This window comes from Delphinapterus leucas, chromosome 13 (assembly GCF_059928025.1).
Source record: "Delphinapterus leucas isolate spDelLeu-1000000601 "Yukka" chromosome 13, BTC_Dleu_Yukka2, whole genome shotgun sequence".
In the NCBI taxonomy this organism is placed as follows: Eukaryota; Metazoa; Chordata; class Mammalia; order Artiodactyla; family Monodontidae; genus Delphinapterus; species Delphinapterus leucas.
This window is the reverse complement of record NC_143141.1, coordinates 48,307,432-48,327,051: the sequence shown is the minus strand read 5'-3', so window position 1 is coordinate 48,327,051 and position 19,620 is coordinate 48,307,432. Positions and strand designations below refer to the sequence as shown.

At 34.7% G+C, this 19,620-nt stretch overlaps 1 protein-coding gene across 4 annotated transcripts in view; it reads right to left on the bottom strand.

The window, feature by feature from the left end:
• The window catches only part of CCDC88A (coiled-coil and HOOK domain protein 88A), a 125,926-nt gene that overhangs the window by 83,845 nt on the left and 22,461 nt on the right, over positions 1 to 19,620 (bottom strand). For all 4 annotated transcript variants that reach the window (XM_022597259.3, XM_022597258.3, XM_022597262.3 and 1 more), the window contains exons 3-5: positions 11,886 to 11,994; positions 2,679 to 2,748; positions 655 to 713 (exon numbers count right to left, since the gene is read on the bottom strand). In XM_022597259.3, coding sequence (XP_022452967.2) covers positions 655 to 713; positions 2,679 to 2,748; positions 11,886 to 11,994 — 238 coding nt within the window. The remainder of the gene's footprint in view (positions 1 to 654; positions 714 to 2,678; positions 2,749 to 11,885; positions 11,995 to 19,620) is intronic.

Here is a 19,620-nt window from a genome sequence, read left to right as displayed (position 1 = left end):
GCTAGTGGCTATTCTACTGACAGCCCAGCTCTAGAGCATAAAAAGAGTATGGTGTTAAAAACAGAACTATAAACAGTTTCACTTCCAACTATAAAGACTCTTGTGAAGACTAAATCATCATCAGCAAATTTTTTTCCAGTTAAAATTAAGCTCTCTTTTATCTTTATATACAGTTTTTAAAGTGTTATGGGCACTAAAGTTACTTCTAATTCTATTACATTAATTGATTCCTAAGCCAGCAGATTATCGTGATTTCATCATTTCTGCCTCCTTTTGATCATCAATCCTCTTCCCTTCTGTAACACACACACATGCGTGCATAAATCATAGGATGTTCTGGGAGAGGTTTTTAAGGGTACCTCTAGGGAAACTTGAAAAGCTGGGGCCTTTAAAAGCCTCGAATAAAAAAAAAGAATAATTAAATGTTTTAAATGATTATGACTACCTGATAATATAACTAAAGTTTGAAATAAAGTAACAGAATGAGTGTTTTTCTTCAAAAACCTTCTCCTTAGGAGGTTATACAGTTATTTAAAAATTTCTAACATGGACTTTGAACACCAATGGCCCATCCTTAAGTCTTTCAGAAACTAGAGCCTGAAAAATTTATAAAAAGTTATTAAAATAAAAATATGAAGAATTATTTTAACTTACCTGAACTGCGCAACCCAGTAAAAGTAAAAGCAACTTTTTAACTTCTTCTGTGCCTTGTTCTGAAATAAAAACAACTACTAAGTACAACATTTTACTTTAGTTCAACTCTCTTATAGTGGTAGTATTACTTCTAGAGGTGATATTCACAACTTGACCAAGGGGTTAAGTTTATAAGTGCAGTGGAGAATTCAGAAAAGCAGCTCTGTGTGTGCACAATATGGTAAGAGGAATTTTGAAGGGCTGCAGTACAGATAAAACAGCTTTCAAAGCTCTGTGTGATAAAGGATGCTAACTCTAAATCCACTACTTCTCCGTAAGTCATTATACTACACCAGCATACCAAATTAGGAACCTCTACTATAGAGACATGCCACAGCCAGCCAAAATGGTTCCTAATAGGTCTGGCTTCTCTTAGGCCTATTGGCGTTTTCTTTCTAAAACACTGACCTTATATGATTCATCTACCTATAAAATGTAAACGGCTTTCCCCTGCGTAGATTCATGAAAATCAAAACCTTAAATATCAGTTACGGTGAGGCTGGTAAAATAAATGTATATAACAAGCTGGATAAAGTTTATGGTCTGTAACAGAACTGGACAGTACATTCACTGTCCAACAGCATTCAATTCACATTTTCTTAAAACATTCAGCTGACAAAAAAAGAGTCAATTCTCTGGCCAGAATTTCACCATCAGGCCAATCTGTCTTCTCAAACATTTCCTCCTACTCTCCATGAAACAACCTACTTTCTTAGCCACACTAATCATGCTTCCCCAAATATACATACGTATATACACACACCACTGCCTTAACTTCTGTTACTCCCTCTGCCTGTCTTTCTTCCCTACCCTTCGTCCCTCTAATGAACTACTTACTAATCTAATCACAATCCTAGGCACAGCTCTAACATCTCTGTGTAGTCTTCCCTGACCCAACCACCAATGGTCTCCAACCCTCACTAATCTACCAACTTTAAGAATAATCAATGGCTCCATATTTTATAAGCCTTAACATTCTTACATCTCTCTACTTTGCACTAATTATTACATGATTTCCCAGTAATCTGTGTATCTCTCGCCACAACACAAGACCCTCCAGAGCATAAACCATTTTCTTTATATTCCTGGTCCCTCTAACTTGGTAAGTAATTATTAAATGCATGTGGAATTGAAAACAATTCCATTCTACATACAAAATGTTTTTTACATTTTTTATTTGTATATTAAAATATTCCAGAATATCTCGAAAGAGTATCTAAACTCCTAATTCACCCCATCTAATTTGTAGTTTGCTCAATGAAAACAGCTGCTTGGATTTCGTTTTTATTTTGGTTTTACTTTTGTTTGTTTTGACTGAGGGTGAGACTGGGAATTGGAGAAGATATACTTGATTTGGGTTACATGTAGCCTGTAAGAATAAGTCCTTTGTTGAAACTGTTAGGTAGCTGCTAATTTCCCCAACTGTTCAAAAATTAAAACCCTGAACATGTCGCACTTAAAATCTGGTAAAGGGCAGAAACTTTGAAGAAAATAATTTAAATTATCTAAGAAACTGCTTCTCATCTTTTTTCCACTCAAAAGTAATTTAATATAAATTACAACATATCAATCAGTAAAACCTCAGATTCAAACAACTTTGGCAATGGTAGATAGTAGCTATAAAACCTAGAAATTATTTCAAAATCACTTCTTTTCTAAGGTTATGTTCTTTTAAGCTTATAACTGCTGTACTTATCTTCTATACTTGTTTATAAGACACTAAAAATCATCACAGAAAAGTATCGACTTGGTAGAGTAAAAAAAAAAACACTGGACTTAATGTAAAATGTATGTCTGATCCCATCTACGACTTACAAATATTCTGTTTACTTTCTCTATATAAAATGGAATATCACCTCCAACTTTCCCTATAGACTCACAAAAAACCTAGTGAGTTAATGGAAATTAGCAAGATCTTGGTAAGCATCATAATATTACACAAAGATAAGACTTTATTATCACATTATGCTAATTTTAATACTTACCAGAAAAGGGATTTTTGCCAATGATTAAGACATTTGGCAAAGACATCATAATCAACTGCTGCAAAGTCTCCTATAAAAAGATACCCAAAGGTTGTTATATGGGTAATGCTGACAGGATAATTACTCAACAAGCTGTAACTTATGATTCGTGCACATCTCTGTAGGCATCCTATACCTACAGAGGTATACTGCAATTAAAAAGCTTAAAAAATGTGAAAAAAAAGATGTCTAAAAAGTCTTAAATCTTTTGTAACTATAAGTTAATGAATTAAATAACTAAAATTATAATTATCAGATAGGCTTAAGTTAATAAACATATCAAATGTCCATCAAATAAGTGTCCAAGTTGAACTGGTCTAATACCTATTATTTGGAAATCTGAATTTTAGGTATTAGATAATTAAACAACTTTCCTCAATTAAAAGATCAAGTATGTGTATTCTTCTTGAGCTTTTTTTTGCTACTTCTCTCTGAGAGAACTAAAAAATCAACTGATAGTAAAATTAAGAAAGCTAGTTAGTTCATTAAAAATCCTATCTTATGAGTATTTCATGCAAGTGAGCTCTTCCTCAGTGACTCATTATTTCTCTCCTATCTACAATTCATGTTTTACTTCCTTTGACTTCTGTCAAATTTTTTGTGACAAGAATATATACAAATTCTGATGGTACAGGATGATTCAGAAAATTGAATGCCTCCAAATTACTCATTTTGGTTATACACTAAGTATGCATCTTCTGTTTATACTACCTCTTCTTTGAGGAAATGAGAGAACACATCATGTCTATCACTATAACTACTAACAATGACAGGCTACAAAGGGTCTGGGATGAATTAGACTACAGGATTGATTAGTTTAATGTGATAATACTGAATCTTTGCAAGATTATGAAATAACTGTGAGTGTCTTTACAATTTGGCTTTCACTACACATTCAGACATAACTAGTTGCTGAGGAATAATTTTTTGTTAAGTATTCAATTCCTTCTGAATCATTCTTTACTTAATACTATGATGAGGAAGCAAATAACCATGAAAAGTTAACCTTTATTACTTTTTAAAGATGTGTGATTCTAGATCCACAAAAGCAGTTTCCCATAGCCAGAGTGTGACATGACACCAGAGGCTAGGTAGAATTGATCTTTTATCTGTAATTTCTTTCAGATATGTATTAGAAAGTTTCAAAAAATTTCTTCAGTATTATATTTACTATCTTAAAAAAACTAACACCAAAAATATGCACACATTTAGAGAAAACTACATATTCAGTATGTGCATCACATTAGTAAATACAGTTAAGAATAGTGTCAAAAATTGCTAAAATCGCTTATTCCAAGGATTGATACTGAGTTTGGATATTTAATAAATGAGTTTTCCAGTTAAAAGCAAGTTATGCCAAGATAAAATATTCTATAGCCAAGTATGTAACAGCTAAATGGACTTAAAGAAATAAATTTCAAATTAATTGCAATTTTTAGTTTCCTTGCCCTAAAGCAAAATTTTCAGGACTATATCTATACATATTTAAAAGAAAGCATACATAAGAGAGATGCATTAAAAAAAGCAATCATTGGGCTTCCCTGGTGGCGCAGTGGTTGAGAGTCCACCTGCTGATTCAGGAGACATGGGTTCGTGCCCCGGTCCGGGAAGATCCCACATGCCGTGGAGCGGCTGGGCCCGTGAGCCATGGCTGCTGAGCCTGCGCGTCCGGAGCCTGTGCTCCACAACGGGAGAGGCCACAACAGTGAGAGGCCCGCGTACCGCAAAAAAAAAAAAAAAAAAAATGTATAGAAAAAGAAATAATTTTAGCAATACAACAGAAAGTGGAGAAAGTTTTGAGAAAATCAGGACAGCCACTCATTCAACAAATATTTATTGCATGTTTATTATCTGTCAGACATTATTCTAGATACTGGAAATAAAGCAATGAAGAAACAAAAATCCTTGCTCCCATGGAATTTACATTTTCGAAGGGGTAGAAAGAAAATAAGTAAATGTTTTTGGTGATAAGCGCTAACAATAAAATGAAACCAGGGAGCAAGAGGTGGAGATAAGGAGAAGGATGCAAGTTTTGAAAGATATGCAAATATTCAAATATAGAGAATTTGAGAATTTTCAAGACCACTAAAGCAAAGCTTCACTAAATTGGTAGAAAATCTATCCTGGTATGAAGACAGTCCAGAAAAATTTGCAGAACATAAATAATTAATAAAAATAAAGACAGAACAAGAAAGAACTGGCAGAGATTATCTTAATAGGAAAATAATAGAAGTGCTTTGAAAGATACAAGTCATTTCATTCCTATTATTTTTAATTGGCTTTGTATAACTTTTCTATAAAAATGGTATATTAACTATTTTTTTAGTTTTAGTTTAGAAACTTTAAAAACTGATACACAAGTTTCTGTGAATTGAAATTCATGTTGCTAAAGCACATAAGAAAGACTATTTCAAGTTTGTGCCAGACAGACCCTAGAGACTATTCAAAGACAACTTAAACCAGGTTTCTCCTTCTTCCTACAAGTTACCCATAACATTTCCTTCACAGTAAGAACTTAAACAATACTTCTGGGAAAGGTCTGGGCTCATTTCCCTTTCTTGAATCACATTGAACAAAATACTAAAACTAAAACTATACATTTCTAAGGTACTAAATATGGGCTTCAAAGATTTCTAGAATATACTGGAATGACAGTCTCTCCTTTGGGACTCTAAATCTGTTTTAAAAACTCAAACATAATTACATTTATCATACTATTTGTATTCAGCATTTTATCCGTGTTACTAGTGAAAAGAATTAAGACTATTTTATTATATTTTAGTAGCATGTAGAAAAAAATTAAATGAATGATGTTAAAAGAAAAGAAAATCTGACCAAAGTATCAAAAATACTCCAAATGTTGCTTATTATAACAGATGTTAAAGAAAAACCTTAAAAAGTACCTGCTTTCTCTGGCAACTAAACTAATGGTACTAGACCTAATTTTTACTTTTACTATTAGTGACGTCAAACATGCAAAAACTTCCTAATAAATTTATTAATTGTAAAGTGTTCTTGTCTTTTAGGCCTCAAATGATTCAGTTCATTATTTTAATGGTGGCTGAAGAACCACCTTACTTCTTTTAGTATTTATTTAAACTGCAGCTTGTGCAGTCATACCAAACAACGGCTGCTGACAGAATTCTAAAAATGGACTAAGATTTTTATTTGTAAGCTGTGTCTCTGATAATCAAATTCACCTTCTTGCCTTCATTCACAGGAATAAAAATAACTTTTAAAAAAAATCAAAGCACCAAGGTAATTTTCCATAACAGCTATAATTTACTTATATTCTGACTTGAAAATTTTTAAATATTTATTTGCAAAACAAAAAGAGATGCTTGCTATGTATCAAGCAATTATTTGAAAAGGTCTGAATTGCCACTTAAACGTAATGAAGTGTATGTTCAACAATCTTTCTGATAATCTAAAGTTACCAGTTACTGCTCTCAAGACCTCTCACATTCACTGTCCTTATTTATCACAATCAAAATTATTTGATTTAGTTATTTACTTGTCTATTATCCCTCTACTAGAGAACAGGGCCACGGCCTGTCCTGTTTATCACTACAGCTTCAATGCCTTGGCATTCAATGAAAGGCAGCAGAAAAGAAAGGCAATCTGAATATTGTAATTTTTACTGAGCTTTTACATATTCCACATCATTAAAATAAAAAAAGCAAGAATACTAACACTTAAATTAACTTATCATTACTGAAAAGATTCACTGAAATAATTCCCCCCACTAACAATCATCTCAGGGTATTCTGTCAATTTTCTTCCTCCCTAAGAATCATTTTTGCAAGATGATCTTGATGCTTAACAACACATTAAAAAACAAACCAACCTGGAGACATCATACATTTGTGAATTTTAACCTATCCAAACTCACTCCTTCTGCAAGTCAGACAATCAAAATGTATAAAATATTTTACCTCAAATACTTTTTCTGAGGGGTGTATGAGATACAACAAAATACTTTTGATTGTTTGAGAAAGATTTTCAGGGAAATTTTTGGTTTTCCCAACAGTCAGGTAATTTAACAGATGACAATAACTGCACTGATTTGGCCTTTAATTTGAAATCTGTCAATATATTAAACTGGGTCATGTCTATCTTGGTTTTACACATGAAAATAAAAAATCATTTTAGTAAGTCAATTAATCATGTAAATAAGATGGATGACCTATTTCTGAAGATACCCTAGAAGTGCCTTAGAAAGATTTTATGGAAGACTATGAAGCATGAAAGGGAGCGGGTAGAGAGGGTTTGGTAAACTGGTTCAGTGGTACAAGCGGAATTTCAATGCTCAGTAATATTTTAAGTATCTGAAACTATGTTGACAAAATGTTAAGATAATCACTTCTAGCTCTAAGTTACAACAGTTCACTGATATTCAAACTTAGATTAATTAAAAGAAAAGGGTGTAAGTGGTCATCCTGCAAATGTTAATGAAATATTTACAGGTGTGTCTAAAAAATGGTGACAGTCAAGACAAATCAAATCATTAATAATAATATCATCTTGGCACTATTAACATTTGGGCTTCTCAATTTTAGCACAACTAACATTTTGGGCTGGATAATTTATTTTTAACATTGATACAATACATTTTAATATATAATCCACATTCATATTTCCACATTTTCCATCAAAATATTCTTTATAGCTTTTGGGGGGAGAGATTCAGAATCCAACCAAAGATACACAGTCTCCACTTGTCACACCTCTTTAGTCTCCCTTCATCTAGAACAGCTCCTTTGCCCTTTTTAAAAAATTGTTGTCAATGACATATACATTTTCTAGAAATCAGACTTATTGAGGTGTAATGTACATGCAATAAAAATCACCAATTTTATGTGTACAATTTAATGAGTTTTGACAAATGTACACAGTTTTGAAACCACCATTTCAGTAATGATGTCAACATTTTCATTATTTCAAAAAGCTTCCCTGTGCCCCTTTGCAATCAATTCCCTCAAGTATGTTTTTGACATTCCCTCTTTTTAGAAGCACTTTATTTTGTAGGCTTTCGTGATAACACGGCTTGTCTAGTTTCCCTCCTGTATCTCCTTCTTGGTCAGCTTAGCCACTTTCTCCTTCTCTGTGAGGACAGGAATCTTATTTGTTATGTTTGCCACTTACGACCACATCCCCAGCACCTAAAACTGTGTCTGGCTCAGGAAACACTGCAAGACGTTCATCTCTATTAATTTATGTAATGCTCAGCTGCCAGCTAAGTATTATCTTCATTTTATAGATGAAGACGTTAAAGCTCAAGGAAGTAATTTGTACCATTTATACAACTGCTACATAACAGAGAGCCAGGATTTAAATACACTATATAAAATACATTTTGATTATTATATCGTTAATTAAATATTTCACATTATTAAATATTTCATATGTCATATTAAAGACAAATATGCAAATATTTTAAATATCTGGACTCCAGAATTTAAGATAGATTTTTATACCACTTTGTCCCTGTGACATAAAAGTTAAGCACATCTACTGAGAGAACTATAATTCAATGTGATATAATGTTTTGGATTTGACAGGCACATGTTTGTTTGGGCTGGATAATTCTTAATCACGAGGAAATGTCCTGTGCATTGCAAGATGCTTAGCCACATTCCTGGCTTCTATCCACTAATGCCAGTAGTACTCTTAGGTACGACAACCAAAAATGTCTCTAGTCATTGCTAAATGTCCCCCAGGTGATAAAATCACCCTCCACTAAGAACCTCTTATCTAAACCATTGAACTGATGGATTTTACAATTCCCTCATCCCCAAATATCTCTGTGACTATAACTTCATTAAATTAATATGATCAATACAAAGACAATTTCAATACCTAGCTTGGGCAGGAGGAAGACAAAGAACAAGAAAACAGTAGTTTAAAAAAGAATGAAACATTACTACATGCTACAACATTGATGAACCTTGAAATCATTATGCTAAATGAAAGAAGCCAGTAACAAAAGACCACATACTGTACAATTGCACTTTTATGAAATGTCTACAATAAGCAAGTCTATAGAGACAGAAAATAGATTAGCAGATGCCTAAGGCTGGGGTGGTGGTGGTGGTGATGAGTGTGTATGTAGGGTTCAGGGAAATGGGGAGTGACTGCTAACGGATACAGGGTTTCTTTTTGGGGTGATAAAAATGTTCCAAAATGGGTGGTGTAGATGGCTGTATAACTCTGTATATATACTAAAAACCACTGAATAGGACACTTTAAATGGGCTATACAGTATGTGAATTATATCTGAATAAAGTTGTTAAAAAAAAAAAGCAATAGTAGACAACACAGAATTAGGCTGCACTGACAAATGATTTAAGATTCTGATAAAGAAATCCCCTTGCCTTTTATGTCTTCTTTCCCAAGGAGTCTCACAAAATTTTCAAGAAAAACTTGCATCTCCCTAAAGATAGTGTGAAACCAAAGATCTAACAACATTCCAATAAGGGCAAGACTGATGAAGATTGTCAAAATGAGTCACTGCATCCCTTTATCTAGTCTTTTGTTTAATGTATCTAGAAATACTGACACAAAATAAGAATAAAAGACAAAACAGATATAACATAGAACCTAACTCACTCAAATCAAAGAGAGGAAAATGAGAGAAGGAATACAGGAAAAAAATTTTTTAAGTTTAAAAAAAACCTAGCACAGACTTTTATTTCTGGCAATGAGGAATACTAAATATTAGAAAGAAAGGAAGGAAGGAGTTCAAAAATGCTGGATAGCTTTTTAAAAATCTTTTAAAATTTATTGACTTAGCTCAAAAGAAAATAAAAAGGTAACTGTCAAAAGATAAAACAAAATTAAAAACTGAACCCTGCAAATAAGACACAGAAGAAGCAGTTCTTCTTGGCCTTTGCTTGAGATTGAGGAGGGTTGTTTCCCTAAGAATCTGCGATAATGTGGTCCCAGTTAAAAAATACATATGTAAACACAAATACATAATTTACAAACACACAAATGCAGAAAAAGAGATCCAGAAGTACATATATTCAGATGCTAATAATGGTAATCTCCAGGCCCTGAAATTATGTTTGTATTTTCTCATTTTTTCTAGTTTTCTATATACAGCATACAAGTATGCTTCTATAATAACATAAAGCTGCTTAAAATAAATTAAATGAAAAGTGTTTCAGGCTTGGCCACACAAAAGGAAACAAATCCTCTCTGAAGCAATGCATCCTTGGCTCAGACCCAGAAGTATTTTCCCACAGATAAATTTCCCCCCACAAAATGAGCTCACAATTAACACACATACACACACACACACACACACACACACTGCCACAACAGCTACCACCACGAGAAACAGCAAGCAGAAAACAAAGGGCAGATTCAGATCCCCATAGATCTGATTTCAGATTTTGTAATTATTCAACATAAAATAAAAAATAGACATTTTAAAAATTTCTGAAGAGATAAAGGAAGGAAAAAATTTTAAAAGAATGATTAATAAACAAAATGAAAAGGCAGATGAACCAAAGAGAACTTCTACAAATGAAAGCTATGATTACTGAGAGGCAAAACTTAATCAGTGGGTTAAACAGAAGATATGAGGGGCAAATTATCAAACTGCAGAGATAGTTTTGAAAAAAAATACTCAGGATGTAGCACAAGACTGTAGACTGTAATGTAAAAGAAAGTTTAATAAGCATGGAGGATAGAGTAGGAAAGTCTAATATACACATAATAAAAATATCTGAGGAATATCAGATTAATAGAAAAGAAGCAATATTAGAAGAGACAGTAGTAGCAGCCAGGAGAGAGAAAAAGACAGTTTAACCTAAGAACAAATATTTGACTGATAGCTGGTTTCTCCAAAACAAAAAGGACTCCAGAGAGAGAAGGTAAAAATCTGCAAAACACTGAGAGAAAAGTAATTGTTAACCTAAAACTACATACCCAATAAAATTACCTTGCAAGAACAAGGGTGAAATAAAGGCATTTTCAGACAGATATTGATAAACTTTACTATCAACAAACCTTCTCTAAACAAACAATCAAAAGATGACTTCGGTAAGAAAATAATACCAAAGGCAGGTCTGAGATAACAAAAGAAAACCATGAGGAGGAAAAAAAGGAAAACATGTAGCTTGATCTAAAAGAACACTGATTTGATTTATTTAACAGTACTTTCAATATTTAATTTATGGGGTTTAAAAACAGAACTAAAATACAAAATAAGAACAGCTTAAGGGCTTCCCTGGTGGCGCAGTGGTTGAGAGTCCGCCTGCTGATGCAGGGGACACGGGTTCATGCCCCGGTCCAGGAAGATCCCACATGCCACGGAGCGGCTGGGCCTGTGAGCCATGGCCACTGAGCCTGCGCGTCTGGAGCCTGTGCTCCACCATGGGAGAGGCCACAACAGTGAGAGGCCCACATACCGCAAAAAAAAAAAAAAAAAAAAAAAAAGAATCCACCTGCCAATGCAGGTGACACAGGTTCAAGCCCTGGTCTGGGAATATTCCACACGCCACAGACAACTAAGCCCATGCGCCACAACTACTGAGCCCGTGCACCACAACTAATGAAGCCTGCACGCCCTAGAGCCCGCACACCACAACTACTGAGCCTGCGTGCTGCAACTACTGACGCCCACACGCCTAGAGCCCGTACTCTGCAACAACAGAAGCCACTGCAATGGAAGCCCGTACACCACAATGAAGAGATGCCCCCGCTCCTCGCAACTAGAGAAAGCCTGCGCACAGCAACAAAGACCCAACACAGCCAAAAATAAAATTAAATTAAATTAAAAAAAAAATGCTCATGTTCAAACTCTGAAATATGCATCCAATTTAAGTTAAAAAAAGGAATAAAAAGTATACTGTTCAAAGGCAAAATTCTAGTAGGCTAACAAAGTGTTGCACTATATAAATTCTCAGGAAATTTAAAAAATTTTAAATTCATAAAATACAAAACTTATCTGTAAATTAGATAATTATGAAGTGCATGCTTGCATCTTTAACACTGCATAAGAAATAAACTGTGTTATTACTACTCAACCTCCAGCAAACAGACCAGTATCTGATATATAATAAGCATTTAGTATATACTAGGTCATCGATACTAAACAACACAAAAATGTGAATATGCAAGGAGTTATTAAAATACTAGATTAAAAAAAGAACCACTTACCTGGTAATAAAATTTTATCTGTCTCACCAAAATGGATAGATTATGAATTCTAAGTGAGGCATCATTGTTGACTTTTTTATTTACTCTCTGACTCTCCGATTTAGGATTACTGTAAGAAATAAAAAAAGAAATACTTTAAAAGTTATATTGAAATATACCTATCAACTTATAGATGACTAAAAATAATCATATAATACATTTTTTCTTTAAACAAACTGTGTATTCATCTTCATTAACAGATGATCTAAAAGGACATATGATTACTCTGACATGTATTCTGTGCTTTTAATTGATATAAATGCATCTGATATTTCAAAGACAGTGGCAAAATGTGCGTCAGATGTTGCCCTTCATTCTCATTTTGTCTCTCCACCTTCCTGCAATGAATAACATTTTATTCCTTTTGAGTATATATATTTCCACAACCCAAAATAAATCTATTTAAATCAAGAATGTAAAATATAGGCTGATAACCAATAAATATTGTATCTTCTCACTGGAAAATGGAGGCTATATTTGAGTGGGCAATGTCCCTGAGAAATTAAAGAGTGGAGTGATGATACAAGAGAACACGCTTATCTTGGGTAAACTTTGCAGATTCAATAAAAGCAAAGGGGGGCTTCCCTGGTGGCACAGTGGTTGGGAGTCCGCCTGCCGATGCAGGGGACGTGGGTTCGTGCCCTGGTCCGGGAGGAGCCCACATGTCGCGGAGCGGCTAGGCCCATGAGCCATGGCTGCTGAGCCTGCGTGTCCGGAGCCTGTGCTAAGCAACGGGAGATGCCACAACAGTGAGAGGCCCGCGTACAGCAAAAACAAAAACAAAAACAAAGGGTTGAATGAGTTTGAAGTAGCAGAAACTGAACAAGAATAATAGGTAGGACACCATTAAGAATGAGAAATTCAGTGACACCAAAAACAAAGGCAACAAAAGCAAAAATAAACAAGCGTGACTAACATCAAACTAAAAACCTTCTGGACAGCGATGTATACAATCAACAAAATGAAAAGGTAAACTACTGAGTGGGAGAAAATATTTGCAAATCATATATCTAATAGGGGTTAATGTCCAAAATACACAAAGTATTCATACAACTCAATAGCAAAAAAAAAAAATCTGATTTTAAAATGGGCAGAGGAACTGAATAGGCATTTTTCCAAAAAAGACATACAAATGGCCAACAGGTACATGAAAAGGTGCTCAACATCACTAATAATCAGGAAAATGCAAATCAGAACCACAAAGAGCCTCACACCTGTTGGAATGGCAATCATCAAAAAGACAAGACATAAGTGCTGGTGAGGATGTGGAGAAAATGGACCCCTTGTGCACTGCTCTTGAGAATGTACTGATGCAACCACTGTGGAGGTTCCTCAAAAACTTAAAAATAGAACTAACATATCATCTAGCAATCCCACTTTGGGTATATAAGCCAAAGGAAATAAACAGGATCTCAAAGAGGTACTGGCACTCCCACGTTCACTGCAGCATTATTTGCAATAGCCAAGATATGGAAACAACCCAAATGTCCTTCAACAGATAAACGGATAAAAAACATAGGAAATATATATATTTATATATATATATATACACACACACACACATACACAAACATACACATGTATATATAGAGAGAGACAGAGAGAAGAATATTATTCAGACATGAAAAAGAAGGAAATCCTGCCATTTGTGAAAACATGGATGAAACTTGAGGGCATCATGCTAAGTGAAATAAGCCAGAAAGAGAAAAATACTATATATTCTTACTTATATGTAGAATCTAAAAAAAAAGTCAAACTCATAGAAACAGAGAGTAGAAAAGCAGTTGCCTGCGTCTGGGAGCAGGGGAGTTGGGTGGGAATATGGAGAGGTTGAAAAAAGGATACAAACTTTCAGCTACAAGATGAATAAGGCCTAAAGATCTAATGTAAGACATGGTAACTACTGTATTATATAATTGAAATGTATTAAGAGTGTAGAACTTAAATGTTCACACATACACACACAAAGGTAAAAATGTGAGGTGATGGACATGTTAATTAGCTAGATGGTGGGAATCCATTCACATGTATACATACATCAAACCACCACTATATATACTTTAAGTATATTACAATTTTATTTGTCAATTATATGTCAATAAAGCTGAAGAAAATTTAAATTTTTAATTAAAATTTTTTTTTAAAGAATGGGAAATTTAAGTAAAACTGGTGGCACCAGAACAGAAGGGTAAGTTAATGCCAGAACATAAGTAAGGATGATCTAGCTCCTCATTAGGACAAGGAGAGCAAACTAGAAAAAGACATTGCCAGGTGAAATGGCAGACAGTAAATCAGGGTTCCCTATGCAAGGGCTGAGTGCATAGTATTATAAAGCAGAAACCTAAGAAGTTGCTGGGACAGAGTACTATCCTACGACTTTAAATGCAGGCACGTCCACGCGAGAATGCAGAGAAGTAAAGAAATTGACACCTATCCAATAGAGAATAGGAACTGAACAGAAACCTCTCATTCCTTAATCCCTTCCTTTTTCTACACTGTCTACTGCACTCCTAATGCCTTCAGTTCCTTCCCTAGACAGCACTTTATGGTGCTTTATTTCAGCAATTCTTCTGTTTTTGTGGGCTATATTTATCAATATTTACTGTATTAGAAAATAAAACAGAAAATTTCACAATTATTTGTTTACTTATTAACTCATTAAAAAAATAATAAACCTATTACATGCTTACAAATACCAAACCAAAAAAAATTTTAGTGAGAAGACTGGCATTGTTTCACTATTTTTACAAATCTCTTTAATATCTGGTTTAACTTAAGAGGCTGACGTTCATCTTTGCTTCTGCATTCAATCTACTGTTTGTGTTATTTTGGTTCATGTATATGAAGAAAAAATCAGCTTCACATGGATATTTACTTGGAAGTAGGAAACTCCTATGGACCCTCTGAAAGGATCCTCAAACCATACTCTGAGAACTATTGCTTTTACTTCAACTATTCTCTTGCCAGCCCTCCCAACAATGATCCTTCTGTCCTTTGATCACATTCATACTGTCAATCCCTGACACTGGATCAGCTCAACCATCTACACTGAGATTGCTCATAGTACTAAGTGAGAAAATAATACAACTAAACTCAACTAAAAGATCAAATAGGAAGGAATAGTTAGTACCAGATTTGCCCTTTTGCCATCAAGAATTAGAAAACTGGACAAAACATACAAAATAACTATTTTCAGACTTCGAACGGCAAGTAATGCAAGACTGTAATCCCTGGCGAAGCAGTAAGGTACTTTCCAGAATGAGGTATAAGGAGGGGTAGCCCACGTCTCGCTGAACTTGAAGAGACAAAGTTTGGAGTTCAAGGGAGTTAAAGAATACCAGACACAAGGGAGCTATACAAACAAAAAGCTCCCAAAATATGCCCTTAAGATTTTGGCTAAATACAAAGTTATACATATGTACCCTGAAACTCCAGGAGGCTGAGCAGAGTACAAGCACAGAAAAGCTGGAAGCTAAACAACACCCAAAGCTCACAAAGTGCAGAGGAATTTAAGCTCCGACCAGCCAGAGTAAACACCTAGAGCATTAGTAGAGACCTCAGAAGAGTCATGTCTTGGAACTAAACTAGCAGTTAAGTAAAAGCTATTCCAGAAGCTCCCTAACAAAGCTGTTAAAACAAGCACTGAAAGGATCAAGCTGGGAATTCCCTGGCTGTCCAGTGGTTGGGACTCTGTGCTTCCGCTGCAGGGGACATGAGTTCAATCCCTGGTCAGGGAACTAAGATCCCGCGTGCCATGCAGCACGGCCAAAAAAACAAAACAAAAAGGGATTAAGCTGATTGCAAGTAACTTGACAACCTGCCAAAACAAAATTCAACACTGCTTAAAGAACAAGATCCAGACACCACAATGTAATAATCACAATGTCCAATATAAAATAAAAAATTACTAGACATGCAAAGAAGCAAAAAAAAAAAAAAAAGTGATTTGTAACCAGGAAAGAAAATGGAAACAATTAATAGAAACAGATCCAGAAATGAAAGAGACCATGGAAAGAGTAGGCAAGAATTTCAAAGCAGCTGTTATGAATATACTAAAGGACTTAAAAAAACAAACATTATGTGGAGAAAAATGTAAACTACTTTTTAAAAACCCAAATGGAACTTCTAAAGCTAAAATATACAGTATCTGAAATGAAAAATTCATTGCATATGCTTAACAGAAGATAGGAAACTATAACAAAAGATTAGTGAACTTGAATACACAGGAAAAAAAAAATTCCAGGGCTTCCCTGGTGGCGCAGTGGTTGAGAGTCCGCCTGCCGACACAGGGGACACAGGTTCGTGCCCCGGTCCGGGAAGATCCCACATGCCGCGGAGCGGCTGGGCCCATGAGCCATGATCACTGAGCCTGCGCGTCCGGAGCCTGTGCTCCGCAACGGGAGAGGCCACAGCAGTGAGAGGCCCGCGTACGGCAAAAAAAAAAAAAAAAAAAAAAAAAAAATTCCAAAGCGCACAGAGGAAAAAAAAAAACAAAAAACCTGAAACACACTAAATGACCTATGGGGCAATATCAGACTTACAGAAGAGTTGCACGGACAAGTACAGCCTTTTTCCTAAACCACCTGAGAATTGCTGACCTGATACCAAACAGTCCACAAATATTTTGGTATTTATCTTGTACAAACACATATAACTATCAAAATTGGGAAATTAACAATTATACAGTTATTATAATCCAATCTTTAGAATCTATTCAAGTTTGTTGTTCCAAATAGGAATGGATTTATAGGAAAAGGATCTAGTTCAGTACCACACTTTGCATTCAGTAATCTGAATTGCAATCTTTAGTCTCGTTCAGCTGGAACAGTTTCTATCTTTCCTTGAAATTCATGACCTAGACACTTTAAAAGGTTACAGGCCAGTACTTTCATAGAATGTCCTTCAATTGAATTTGTCTGATTAAATCGTATATTACTCATAATTAAGTTCAGGTTATGTATCTGTGACAGGAAAAATATAGAAGAGATGCTCTGATCTTCTCCAATGCATCCTAAGAGGTGGTACATGATTTCAATTTAGCCCATTACTGATGATATTCACTTTTATCATTTGACTAAACTGGTATCTGCCACTTTTCTCCATTATAGTTACTATTTTCCTCTTGTAATTATTATTTTGTGAAGACATACTTTGAAACTATGTCAATAATCTGATATTCACCTATCTTCAATTTACTTATGCGTGTGTTTGTTTGTTTACATCAGTATACACTCATCGTTCCCCATAATTATCAGTTGATCAAAATCTATTACTATAATTACATTTATAACTACCATAGATTGCCTTTTCATTTTGTTGACTGTTTCCTTTATTGCACATAGGTTTTTTAGCTTAATGCAACCCTATTTGTCTATTTTTGCTTTTGGTGCTGTGCTTTTGGGATCATATCCATAGAGTCCTTTTTCAAAACCACTTTATAATTTTCTCTAGGAAGGCCTTTTATTAGCTATAGTCTTAAATACCTTCTAGTTTTTGCTGTTAGTGTGAATGTAATATTTTTAAAATATATTTGCTAGTAGGTTACTACTGATATGTAAATGCAATCAATTTTTGTGTATTGCTCTTATCTTTAGAAACCCTGCTAAACTCTAACAGGTTGTTTGTTGGTACTCTTGCAGGTTCTCTTGAATAAAATTTTTAGTTTTTCCATATTGATAATCAATTATCCCAACATCAATTACTGAAGAGCTTATTGTTTCCCACTGATCTCTATGATCATACTAGATTCCCATGTAAGTGTGGATACACTTTTGGAGTCTATTCTGTTCCTTTAACCCATTTGTCTATTCCTATGTCATTAAAACCTTCTAAATATTACTATACCTTTATTAGCATCTTGATTCTATTAGAGCAATTCCCTCTCTTTTGTTTTTGCTTTCTAAACTGTCCTGCTTAAAATAAATAAATAAATAACAAGTAAATTGTCCTGCTTAGTCATACATGCTGCTCTTTTCTATGAATGTTAGGATATTTATAAGATTCTATGAAAAAGCTTGTTGAGATTTATTAGGATTTTATTTAAAATATTAATTTGATAAAGACTGACATTTGCATTAGTAAAATTTTAAAATTTCCCCCCAAATGTCTTTACATTTAAGTAGGATTTTTTTTCCTCCTTGGGTTTTTGTTTGTGAAATAGATTTTTTTTCTATCACATTGGCTACCTGGTCATTGCTAGTGTATAATAGGAAAATTATAGTTTTTGTATATTGCACTTCTGATTGACAACCTTTCAAAATTTAGTTTATTCAGTTCATTTTCTTGGATTTTCTCAGTAAAAAAAATACTGTCAGCAAATGACAGTTTTATCTCCTCCTTTCCAATCGTACATCTCATTTCTGTTTCTTTACTTACTGTATTAACAAATAATAATGGAGATAAGAGCTATCCTTTATCTTGTTCACAAATTTCATGCTTTTAATGTTTTCCCATGAATGCATAATGTTCACTGTAATTTTCTGATGAATACCTTTCTTCAAATTAAGTTCCCTCCTATTCCTATCCAATATCTTAACTGGTGCTGAATTTTTCCTACATCTACTCCCATCTGATTCTTCTCATTTAATATGTTAATGTAGTGAATTACATTGTTGCCTTTTTAACACTGAATCATCCTTACAATCCTAGACTATTTACTCCATCAGCCCCACCCCACAGTATAACAACTAATCCCCGTTTTTGGTACATCATTCTATCATGGGTCTTCCAATACTAATTGCCTTTATGCCTCTCACTTTCTCACTAGAATGTAAGCTCCCTGACAGCAGAGACCTTATCTTATTCTCTAAAAATTAGCATATATCCTAACCAAATGTTTGAATAAATAAAAAGAATAAATGATCTGAGACCAAGCACAGTGTTTTAAAAATTGTTGCTTACTATTAAGAGTTATGGGGGCTTCCCTGGTGGCGCTGTGGTTGAGAATCTGTCTGCTAATGCAGGGGACACGGGTTCGAGCCCTGGTCTGGGAGGATCCCACATGCCACGGAGCAACTGGACCCGTGAGCCACAACTACCGAGCCTGCGTGTCTGGAGCCTGTGCTCCGCAACAAGAGAGGCCGCGATAGTGAGAGGCCCGCACACCACGATGAAGAGTGGCCCCCACTTGCCACAACTAGAGAAAGCCCTCGCACAGAAACGAAGACCCAACACAGCAAAAATAAATAAATGAGCTAATAAACTCCTACCCCCAACATCTAAAAAAAAAAAAAAAGGAGTTATGAAATGACATTCTCCAAGCTAAAAACTCATTTGGCAGTCTGGACTAGACACTCCCTAAGTTTGTGTCCCAAAGATCAGTTGAGTAACAAGAGTCCTAAACCACAATTTGAGATGTACAGAAGCAAGAATAATAGTAAAGTGAGTTAAATCCAACTTGTGACTGATTTATACTTAAAGCAAATAATGAGTAATGAATTGCCCAAAGCAAATGGCAGTATAAGTGGAAAAGTGGGTCTCTTAGGTAAAGGTATCACCCAGAACTAGTAACTTACAAAAACAAGGACACTACACTGCAGCAGTCAGATCACGTGTCACGGCAGAGAAAAGACAACAGCGTGGTCAGAAGGTCATGGTTAAAAATTCAGAGAGCTGAAGGGAAAATCCTGTTTTATGTAATCAACCTGGTACATGTTCTGTCAGTAAGTTAAATCCTCATTGAGTACATACTGTGGCT